This window comes from Lepidothrix coronata, unplaced genomic scaffold (genome assembly GCF_001604755.1).
Source record: "Lepidothrix coronata isolate B3197 unplaced genomic scaffold, Lepidothrix_coronata-1.0 Scaffold7, whole genome shotgun sequence".
Lineage (NCBI taxonomy): Eukaryota > Metazoa > Chordata > Aves > Passeriformes > Pipridae > Lepidothrix > Lepidothrix coronata.
Window position 1 is genome coordinate 9,653,987 of NW_016690187.1, and position 12,066 is coordinate 9,666,052.

General features: G+C 43.2%; 1 protein-coding gene across 3 annotated transcripts in view; it reads left to right on the forward strand.

The window, feature by feature from the left end:
• The first annotated feature begins 7,986 nt into the window (after positions 1-7,986).
• Positions 7,987-12,066, forward strand: part of LOC108508353 (neurabin-2-like) — a 37,247-nt gene continuing 33,167 nt past the window's right edge. For all 3 annotated transcript variants that reach the window (XM_017837099.1, XM_017837105.1, XM_017837114.1), the window contains exons 1-2: positions 7,987-8,093; positions 8,622-10,473. In XM_017837099.1, coding sequence (XP_017692588.1) covers positions 8,866-10,473 — 1,608 coding nt within the window. In that variant the 5' untranslated portion in view covers positions 7,987-8,093; positions 8,622-8,865. The remainder of the gene's footprint in view (positions 8,094-8,621; positions 10,474-12,066) is intronic.

The following is a 12,066-nucleotide window of genomic DNA, read 5'->3' on the forward strand; positions in this document are numbered from 1 at the left end:
TTGCCAGCTCGTCATTCCAGATAATATCACAGTCAAGGTAAACCACTGCCTTAGTGCTGGCTTGCAGGCAAAGATACACCAGGTGAGCATGTGGGGTGGTTGTTAAGGACTCTGCTCACGAAGGTCATCCAGAGAACATGATTTTCAGATGGAGCGTGGTTTTTCAATTATTTCATTATACTTTGGATTAATCGCCAAAGACATTCTTGTCTAAAGTGTTAAGAGGTACTAAATGCAGAAACAGAATCTTTAAGCAATAACTTGCTTTCTGGCCACAAGTTGTACTATATTACTACTCGAATGAAGATACAGAAACAAGTGTTTTTTCCCTTAAATGGGTACATCCCCAGTGACTTTTGCTGTAAGAATAACACTAAGAATGATATAGGAGTGATCTTTTTAGTTGAGGGTCCCTCAGTGTAGTAGTTATCTCTCAATGGTATTTCCTGCATTAAAAAGTCACTGTGAATAGCCTTTCATCCTTCTGTTCCAAAAATAAGTGCAAAACAAGCTGGCAGCTCTACAGTCAGAAAACCCAGGAATCAAATTCTGAAATAGCTCTAGCTGTGATGCCTAAGAAATCAGCCAGTCTGGTTTCAACCCCTATGAAAATAGAAACTTCAACCTACCAATAAAAAGAACAAACACTTTGTTTATCTTCCCAGAGTACTATTATGCATCTTGAATATGTCTAATTGGATCAATATACTGCCAAAGTGAATCCTAAGTGACTCCTTAGTAGTAATTGCTGAAACAGGGACAACCCACCAGCTGCTAATGACGTTTTTAAAGCTATTCTAGAAGTGACAAGGCAAATGTCTGATAGCAATTTTTAAATAAGAACAGGTGGTTGTCAGGTCTTTCTCCCATGCAGATGCAGTTAATGCGTTCTATTCATCAGGCACTATTTTTTTAGTCATCTTAGAACAGCATGAAGCTCAGTGATTGTTTCTGATAGATCACTTGTTTGCTTAGATTTGGGAAATTCAAGTTTCTTTTTCCCACTTCCTTTAGGGCTTACAGTAGGAAAGACTTTAGTCATAAGTTTGCTGTTTCTTGGTACATCTGGACAATGTATTATTGGATTCAAAATGTAAATTGAAAATAAGGGGGCAAAAAACCATTCAGCTCAAGTGAAATACAATTTTTTTTATTAAAAAAATATAAAATAAATTCCTGTTAATGCAAAAGATTTTCTTTAGTCTAAGTGATTCACTTTATACTTATTTTGTGTCGTAAAATATTTTTAAATGAGAAATTTCTTTTCAAAATAAAACCTGAATGTTTTGATTTGGAAATGTCAAAATAAGCTCTAAATTTGACTTAAAATTATTTTCTCTTTGTGGTGAAATTTATACCATATATCTAAATTCTATGTCCTATTTTATCTCATCCTTTTCTTTTTACTTTATTTGACACAATTACCATTCAGACTTACCTATATAAAAAAATAAGTATATTTTTGAAGCTCAGTTTGTTTCTTGTAATGTCTTTAACATTTATTACTTTTTTTCTGTGTATATTCCAAACCTAGATGGTGTCAAGCGATGTTTGGATTGACAGAATTCCAAATATTGCTTTATTTATTTGAAATTATTGATAACTGAAGGACAGAGCTCACTTATGTGTAAGATCACATAAGCATAAGATGCTTTTCCTTTTTGGTTTTTATAATCTAACTAATACTTCAGTATAAAAGATACACAGTTAGAATGCTTCTTATTTGCTTTCAAACTGTATTGGTTTAGTTTTAGGTGGTAGTCTAAACTCTAGGTGCTCTATACTTGTCTCTTTGCTTATACATAGCCATTGTTTAAAAAATACTAGGGAATCTGAATAATAAAAATAAGATACCTTATAAGGACTTACTTTCTAAGTATTTAGGGTTATATTTTATGTATCTGAAAAATACATTAGTAAGTGTGTTATATGTACATAAAGAGATATAACTGTGATATAAACATTTTAACAGAAGGCATTTTAAATAATGCTGTGAAACAACATAGAGGTATAATGTCTTTTTTTTTTTTAAAGTTATTTTAGTTGTGTGTAGGCAGAGTTCATTTCACATTATTTTTGTAACTTTCATGATTATAATTCAGACCAGGGATTGCACTTTTATTGTATAGAAACACTTTGGGGTTTCTATAAAACTGCTTGGTCAGTCAGAAACTACCATATCAGAGTAAGAAATTGTGCAGTGAACTCCAGTATTAAAGTACCCAGTTACCCTCCCAGTGTGTGTCTCTTGGCTGACTGACTTTGGCTTTAAAAGAGATGAAACTTCAAAATAAGGCTTTTCTTGTGACTAATACATTCATCATGTTTCAGCCTTGAGTGGCTTATACAGGATCCTCTAGAGGCTTATAAGTGGTGATCTCTCGCTGTAACCTTTCCCTTGACTGATCTTGCAAGGTCTTTCTTTATCCTCTCTCCCTCCGGCTGCCTATTTTTAAGAAAATGGTAGGAACATAATTATTGTTGAAAACTCTCAGCCTGTGTCAAATCTGGTTGAACCAGTTGGCCCATTTTCAAAAGTCCTTGCAGAGTAGGAGACACTTGGATGCAAACAGGGACTGTATAAAAGCATAATATTTCTTGCATTGGAAATCAGTAAAATCAACAATAGCCACAAACTTTATTTCTTAAAATCCTGTAAATTTTATAAAGCTGTGCTAACAGCTTTACTTTTTACTGCAGTTTTCAGGCCAAAAAATGCACTCACGGACTTTTGTTTCTCAACAGCTTTCAGTGGGATGCTGTTATTGGGACCCCCTGCCTCCTTGTCACATCAACATCTGCTTGTTGTGCTTGAGAAACCCGGCATGGCCTTGAACCACCATTTCAGACAATTCTACAATGTTCTCATTTCTTTCCTCCCCTGTTCTTTTCTCTCATGAATTTGCCAATGTGGCAAGTGGCTCTGATGGTTTGGACACTTCAGGAATGGGGCTTGTAAGGTGAGGAAAGTCTCAAGTGTCTTCTGTTCAGCCTTCCTGGCAATAAAGATTTCTTTCTTTTAATGCAACTTTGAAATTCAACTGCCAATATTTTACTTTGAGGCTTAGGAGACTTCAGAGATTCTTCTAATTTTCTCTCCATCTGTGCCTTGGAGCTGTAACATAAATAGTCTTCCTAAGCTTTCAAAGACCATTAGTAACATGTGTTGTCAGGCCAGCTGTGCTCAATGCAGGTTTCAGTGATGTTCCACCAACCTTCATCTAAAATTAGTGGTTCTGTGGCCAGAATATGTAGTCAGGGTATTAATTCAGAGCATTTCTGGGGAACAGCATCCTGGGTGGGCTGTAAAAGGACGTAATGGAACTAATAATTAATTAAATTCACCCTTCTGCAGAGAGCCTTATCCTTGAAGAACCTCTCTTGGTGAGCAAGCAGCAAAGATACTGATCTATGGAAGTTAATCCAGCAAGGTAGACACTGATGTGTAATTCATCAGAATGGCCCCTCCTTGGAGCTTTGCATGACAGATATGTTTGGGATTGAGAGAGGGCAGTCCCCCTTTGCTGGAGCTGCTTCTGTTTCTAAAGTTCCACTGGATATCCTGTGTTTAAAGTTTTCTGTGGCATAAATATTACTGCAATGAGAGAACCAGGCAAGCTGAAGGCTTGAGTCTTGAGTATTGACACCGTGTTAATAACACTACTCCAAATAATAATTATGTGAGGAAAGAGGAAAAAAACCTGGAGCACACACTAACTTACCCAAACACTGTGCCTTTTTTCATATGGTACTGTATGACAGCCTGGCTGGTGCAGCCCTTAAGCCTGGGAATGTCTTTCAGGGACTTGACCCTGAGCTTTTTTTCTCAAATTTTTGTTCCATATCTGTTCACAGTCATTGCTGCACTGCCTTTACCAAGTTACTTGTCTCTCTTCATTTGCTCTGAAACTTTTTGCTCCTCCTTCACTGATCATATTGACCATTAAATACCATTTTGGACTTTAGTGCTGCTTTATTTTACTGAAGAAGTTCTACAAAGTAATGAGTCTAAAATGGTACTTTATTATTTTAGCTTTGTATTTAACATAAGTAGTCTTCTAAAATTACAGATTGCTTTCTTAATTCTAAAAATAAGCATCACAAAATTGTCTGCCAAACTTACAGAAGGTGCTCTATTTCAAATTCAGAATTGCTGTTTGAATTATACTGAATGTGACTGAAATACTTCCAGAACATTTTAATTATTCCTAAATGATAGAAAAATATTTTCTTAAAATGCAACTTTAAAAATCTACAGAAGTAATTGTGGAACTCTGAATGTTTAATTATTCCTTCTATTCCTGGATTTTGCAAAAATATAAAAAAACCACTGACTCGTTCTGCTTAAAACTGCTGATTTAACTCACATTAAACAGATTAAACAGAAATCTAGTGAGACTGTATTTCAGATTACATGATGAAACTAAAAATGTGGATAAAGCAGATAACTTTTAAAGAGTAAAAGTTCAGAGAATTAAATTTTGCAATGAATGCTGGAGACATGGGTTTGTCTCACACAGCTCATCTGATCACCAGCTTTAACCGTGTTGAACTGTTACACCAGCTATCGAGCTCTCCTTGCCCTGCAGGGCTCTTACTCCTTCTCAGCCATGTTCTGCCCAGTCAGTTGCATGGAGCAATAAAGCAACAATGAAGAAAGAGGGAGCTTTATCATCCAGCCCTCAGCCAAAGTATTGCTGGCTCAAGATTTTTAGTTTCTAGAAAGATTTAAGACCAAAATTTTTGTGAGTAGAGGAAAGTATGTTAATGGAGTGATGAGACCAGCTTCAAACTTCTTTGGCATAGAACATATACTCAGTAGTTTCTTGTGCTCACCTTGAATGAACAGCAGCAAGTGAATCCACCAGTATCAATAAATATTAACCCAGACCACTAAATATGTGCCCCATTTTAGCTACATTAATCATTCACCGAAGTCTAAAAGGATGGCTGTCCTTACAAGCTGAAAGAATATAATAAACCATTTAAGAAATGACAGTTTATCTAATCGCATGTACTTACACATTTACTAGAGCTTTCTTATAGGAAAATTTCACACCAATAACAGAATATCATTCTCATCTAGACCTCCTGAGAGTCTTTTTCCTTGTGCAGTTCTAGTTTAGACACTCTTTTGATGTACTCGTAGGGAACATTTGTTGTTCCTCTGTCAACATTACCCTCAAACCGTAAGCACAGCTTATGTGTAAAATAGGAGAGGGATTTTAAAACAGTTAAGCCAAGACAAGAGTAGTCACAGGAACATTGTTCAGAAGATGCTTAAACGCTCTCTGATGACCACTGAAATGGATTCCTTTTGCACATCTGAAATAAACACTGCACTTTAGTGGCAGTTTGAACAACTGAGTTTGCAGAAGTGCCCTCAATTTTATTTTTTTTCTTGGAAACGTTCTCCTCCTTGTCTGTCTTTGTTAGATTCATGAGTTCATATACTGCAACACCTTTTTCCCCAAGAAGATTTTGAGCTGTCAAGGTCCCCCCTATTTTTTTAAATAAGCTTAGATAACAAAATGTAGATGCTTCTTGCTCAGTGCAAACCATTTGCTTACTCACTGTTGTTGCATTATCTTTTAAGGAAACCATCACAGACTGAATGTGTAAGATACTCGTCCCAGGTTTTATTGCAGTTATTCACTATGATGAAATCATAAACTACGTCACCTTCCCAGACTTCTTGCTCAAAATCCAGAGGTCCTTTTCTTGAATTCTTCCCATCTTTTTCATCATTGTTTCTGTAAACAAATCTATGATTTCTTTCACATTCACATTGCACTCACCAAGAATCCAATTCAGAGTCTTTCCTCATTAGAAACCAACTGACCCCGATAAATATTGTCCTCCCTAGGCAGCATAGCTAGCCAAAATAACCTGTATGTTTTCCTAATTAGGATGGGAAATTGTGAAGACATAAGAGTCCTTTGATGCAATTAAATCTGTTTTCGGGATCTGTAATTACAACTCCTTTCTCATGCATGGGAGGGTTCAAAACACATGAGTATCTTCCTGCTCCAGCCTCTTTCAGCCAGCACCCAGTACAAAGGCCACTGGCTTTCCTGAGCATGCTTTAGAGCTGCTTTGTGCTTTGGTTTCATGGTGTTCCTGAGTTCTTGCCTTTGTTTTCTTTGAGCAGTCTCCTACATACTGCCAGGCTCCCTGAGCAGAACACAGAACATCCTCTGCCCACAGTACTCAAGCTGCCGAGCAACCTTGTACTTACCTTTGGTTTGGGAAAAAAAACACATTTGCCTAGTATCTTCTTGTAGCCTATTTATTGAAAGATGGTGGTTATGCCTTGCAATTTCAAGCCAACCTACAAATGCTACACAAAGGACCACCTCAGTAGCACGCAGTAGATGGGTCACTACTACCTGTTGTAAATAGGATCTACATATTCTCAAAATAAGAAACATTTGTTGGTCTTGCAGTGAAACTATCTGTACTAAAATTTTATTCAAAATGGTGTTACCAAGTGTATGTAAGACTGCCAATGGCAGACCTCAGTGAAATTCCACTGGCCCTGCAATGTTTAAAAACACAGAAGAAGGTCTCAACAATGTTGTCTCTGCTTTGTATTAGAAAAAGTATCAATAAAAAGATTTTATTTTATTGTAAAATCATGATTAAGGCTAATTTGAAACTGTATCATCAATTTTGGATCAAGCTGTGAAGTATTCCAGGCATTGTGATTCCCAGTTAAGCAGAAGTCAATTGGGATGTCTGGAAGAATGTATAAATTTCACACCAGACTTTAGTAATAAACCAGTGGCAATTCTTGTCAAGGAGTTAAGTATTTAGACTTCAAAAGAGTTGTTACACAATTTGGTAACAACAGTTACCAGATAATTGCTAACTACCAGTACTGTTCTGTGCTCTCCTAATTATTTTGTGTGATCTTTATATATGGTCTGTGGAAGGAGCTACATTCGAAACTAGACAGTCATCCAGATTCTGTCTTTAACTGATAAACAGATTGAAGCCAATGCTTTTATTTGGACTAACAAATGGATATATGGAACACTGCTTGCACAACTGCGATTATCACTGCCTAGGGCTACCGATGACGGGCAGCATTTCCCCAGTCTCGGGGAGCTGCAGTGATTTCCAGCCCGGGGAGCGTGCGAGGGAACAGGGCGGGCTCACCCCATCGCCCTGCGCAGGCACGTAAGAGTATCCACGAAGTTGTACCGCACGGCGGGGGGCGGGCAGCGGGAGCGCGGGGACTGTGCCTGCTCTCTGATACCTGCCTGCTCGGGAGGGGGTAAAAACAACTTGATTTGTAAAAGGAAGAGGGGGAAAAAAGGAATGTTTGGCACTGTTGTTACTTCCGGCTGTCAGAGCCTCAGTCGTGGCAGCTGTCGCGACTTCTCCCTTGCGGGAGCCGCGCTACTCTGCGGTGCAGCCGGGGCTGCCCCTTCTCGCCGGCCGCCCGGGCTTTGAAAATAGCGCGCAGCTCTACAACTGCTCGGCACCCGCGCTCCTCCGGGGTCCCGCGGCTCTCCCTCCGCGCACGTTCCCCGCTCCCCGGCGGCGGGCCCGGGAGCGCTCCGCACCCACCGGCGCTGCCCCGCGCTCACGGCCGCCTGGAGGCACCGGGCCGCGGCCCGCTCACCTCGCCGACATGGTATCATCCGAAACCCGTAGCCCGCTACGGCGTGGTATATCCCGGCGCGGGAGGCGCTTCCCCCGGGCCGGGCGCGCCCGCCGCCCCCCAGCCCCTCTTCCCTGGCGCTGCCAGAGGAACAAGGGCGCGCCCGCCGCTCCCTCTCTTTGTGTGCGAGCGAGGGAGCGCGCGCGGGCGGGCCCGAGACACAGCGCGGAGGAGGGCGCGGGGCAGCGCGGCCGGGGAGCGGCGCGGGCGGGCGGCGGAGCGGAGCGGAGCGCGCCGCGGGGGCGGGGGAAGGTGGAGTGAGGAGCGCGGGGCGGTGGCGGCGGCGGCGGCGGCGGTAGGGCGGGGGGGGGGAGGGAGGAAAGGCGGGCGGCTGCTGGTGGCGGATAATGATGGCGTGGTGCGCGCGGCCGCTGGGCGGCCGGGAGCGCTGAGGGGAAGGAGGCGGCGGGACCCCCGCCCCCAGGTAGGCTGGCTCGGAAAGTTTGGGGCGAAGTACCGGGGCGGCTCCGCTGCGCGCCCCGCAGGCCCCGCGGCGCAAAGGCGTCGCCACGGCGAAGCCGCAGCTTGGGGCCGAAACTTGCGGCTTCCCCGTTCCGGGCGGCACGGGGCGCCCGGGCCCCTCCGTCCCGCGGTGCGGGCAGCGGGGTCCGGCCGGGCCCGGCTTCCCCCGGGCGCCAGGAAGAGAAGGGAAGGGCCGGCGCTGCCCCCTCCCCCGCCGCCCGGCCCGGCCTGGCCCGGCCCGGGACGGCCCTTGGCGGAGGGGCGGCAGCCGGAGGGGGCGGGGGGCCGCCTGCCGCCGCCGCATCCCCTGCCGGAGCTGCCAGGTCGGTGCCCGGGCGGACGGGCAGCAGCTGGTTCCCCGCGTCCCGGCGGACACAATGGGGTTTATCCCGCGGGGAGGTCTCGGGCGACGTTTCCCACCCCGAGTTTTGAATTCGTGTCACACGCCGGCGAGGCCCCGAGTTAATGGAAACTCTCTGTCTCTCTGCAGATGGCTCTCCGGATACCGCGATCCGCGCTGGGGATAACACCCGATGTAGCCATTCACGCGCTTTGATTTCTTTCTCTCCCCTGCACTCCATTTCAGTGCAAGCGGGGAAGCTGGCTGAGTGAAAGGCTGCTTTTGGGATCTTCTGTGGGATCTGCTCTGCCTGCTGTTGGAGGGTGGAAGCTTTGTGCTAAGGAGCCGTTCTTCCCATTCTTCTTCAGGAGTCGAGGGAGCTTTCTCTTTGACAATGATGAAAACTGAAGGCAAGGGGGAAAGGACTTTAAGAAGTGCATCACCACACCGAAATGCCTATAAATCTGATTTCCATGCTATCAAATGCTCTTTTGATGGTGTAAACAATCCTGATAACACTTCCAGTAAAACAGGCTTGCATCAGAAGCTGAACACCTCTTCCAATGGAGGGGGAAATGACCCACACAGTCGAGGCAGAGCTGCCACTTATGGCAATAGAGTACACAAGATCAAAAATATGTTTCTGCAAATGGGAAGCTCTTCTTCCACAGCCTCTGAAAGCAGTCCACCTGCTGAGACCAAATTAATCAGCCGGGCCACGGCAGCAGAGTATGGACCTTCTCCAGGTAGCCCATCTTTTCTCATTGTCCAAAAAAATAATCTTCTTAATACAAGCACCAGCCCCTGCAGCAGTCCTGTGGATTCATTATCTGTGCCTTCTGCTGCCGACAGGGTTGTCCGTAGCAGTGATGAGGCAGACTTGGACAAAGTTGCCCTGGCAGAAAAATTTTCGGAGACTAGGAAGCTTTTTGAGAGGAATATAAAACAGCGGAGCTCAGTGGACAGATACTCCCCCAGCAAATGTGAAAGAAGTGAAGATAAGAGGAGACGTGGTTCAGCTTCTGATTGCAGCAATGTGGTGGACAACTTCAGTTTTAATACAGAAGCGAGTCCTCCAGTCGCACTGGAGAAAGTTGAAAATCAAGGCAGTGAGGAGTTGAAACAGCAACATCCCAATAGTGGTTCTAAATCCTCCTTCCTGAATGCAGGGCCCATTTCTAGGAGGCTGGAAAGCTTTTTGGGTGACAGTGATACTGAAGAATCCAAAGAAATTTCAAAAAATGATAGTCCTCCGAATCAGGACCCTTTGAGAGGCCGGGAGAGTTTGAATTTGCCTGCTGTTGCTGAAGGATGTCTGGAGAAGGGTGTGTTCCCCAAAGTGCTTGGGATTCGCAGAGATGAGCCGAGTGAGGCTCTTGGAAAAGACAAAAGGGAGCAACTGGTACTTGAGAGAAGCCTGTGGGATATGGGCAGTGTGCCCGGTCAGGAGGCTCAGCACAGATCAGATAGTGTTTCCTCCTCGGTTTCCCCCACAGAGGGGACTTGCACAGAGCCAGTTGGACAAAATGAAACCTCAGGGCATGAAAATGAAGGTTTGGAGAAAGATCACGTTGTTCAAGAGGATCAGATGCTCATATGTCAAGTACAGGAAGGGGAGAGGAGTGACTATGCCTTGGAAGTGATAGAAGAGTCTATGGATGGCAGCAAGACCAGTTGGGAAGAAGAAAGAAATGGGTTGTCTGTAAGAGATGGTCCAGTTACACGCATTCAGGACGTTCTAGAGCAGGAAGAGGATACTGAAGAAGAGGAGCAAGTGTTGGAAAAGCAAAGTGAGGACTTCAGTGCTTTTGGAATAGAGAATGCAGCTTTTGATGGTGACAGGGATACAGAGCCAGAAAACCAAGAGCCTGAAGGCAAAGAAATTTTGGAGGGAGAGGATGCGTATATGTATGACAGTGAATATGAGGAGTTTCCTGGACTGTCTGAAGAGGAGGATCCTGATCCAGACCGAAAAGTCAAGTTCTCAACAGCTCCTATCAAAGTAAGTACATTTGAATTGTCTTTATTTTTTAATTGTTTTGCAGTCAAAAATACCCAGGAAATACATTTTGTGGGGTTTTTTTCAAAGCTCCAGAAACCCTTTAAAAAGTGTTACGTTTACAGCTTTTATTTAACACTAAATAGGAGAAAAGTTACATGTTCAGAAAATTTATAAATTAGTCACAAATGATTTCTTAATTACAGCAGCTTCATAAGATAGTATAGTGGAGCACATGAGATTTTACTTGCCAGACATTTTCAGGACCACAAATGTTTTAGGCATAGACATGAACACATGACCTTTAATAGTTGCCTTCATTTGTTTAAAATTGAGTCGTTGCATTAGGAAGAATTTTTTTCAGTTTTACTTTTTGTAAAAAAGTTTTTAAAAAACCCCCAAAAAATAACAAAAAAACCCATAGCAAACTTTCAGATTCAACTTCAGACTTGGTTATAGAATTAACTATAAGAAAACATGAAAGACTGATTCGTGTTATTTAAGAGTCTAGAATTCTCTCTAATAATAACCATACATATGTTATTTGGTTTTAATACTGGATTGGTGAATAAGCCGTAGGAGTGTTAACATGAGTATTTTGGAATCACGAAGTTGCAGAAGTGGAAGTTACAAGGCAGACTGGGTAATGAGGAGTACTGTAAGTTACAACTCTAACAAATGAAAAAGATTTGTATGTTTGATCTTCCCTCACCAAAATACCCACAAAATAAGTTGTTCTACAACTTGAACTGTGTTTACCCGTAGTCTCTTGCAGATTTGAATTATTCTAGTCCCTCTTAAACTTTGGGAGAAGAATTGGGAGATGCAGACCAGGATGGAATGGGAAACAGTCCAGGCTTTCTTAAGCATACTTCACTTCTACTGTTACATGTATGAAAAATGTCAGCTTTTACACCTTGTTCGTACAGTCAAGACTTGCTTTTACTGATCAGAGGGATGTAAAATTCTATTGACTCTTGAATTTCCCACAGTGGAGAGCTGTAATTTATCGGTTTGCTAAACGCACACCAGTGCTGTACCCCAGAAAATGTTCTGGGTGTGGCAAAATGTGAGTTTTGTTGCACGTGGGGGTTTTTTGTAGTCTCTCCATGGACAGGGTGACTTTATATGGCTTTCTTGTAGATGATGCTGCTTTAGTGGTGACCTGGAGCAGTGAAGGGGAGAGTGCTGGTATTGAAAACTGCATAATGAGTCTGATGAGGGCTGGGAGAGAGCCGGAGGGGCATCAGTCCATTTCCCCTTGCATTCGTGCACTGAATGTCTGAGGAAAGTGCCGTATAGAGTCTACTGTAAATGTGTGTTGAGTGACTCCCTGCTGTAGGCAGGGTTTTACTGATCGTTGCTGAAATCCTACTGAAGCAGGGGCTGTTAACAGACTGCCGCTTTCTCTGTGATGTCTATGCCAGACATAGTTGAAAGCATTAGTAGAAATCTCAGTGCCAACCGTGATGGAAGCTCTCATGTAGACAAAACACAGTTTTTTGTAATAAGCACTGTTCAAATATAGCTGCTTCTCTGAAAGCCACAGGAACCAACCTGCACCAGATTATCATTTACACAACCAAGAGATGAATG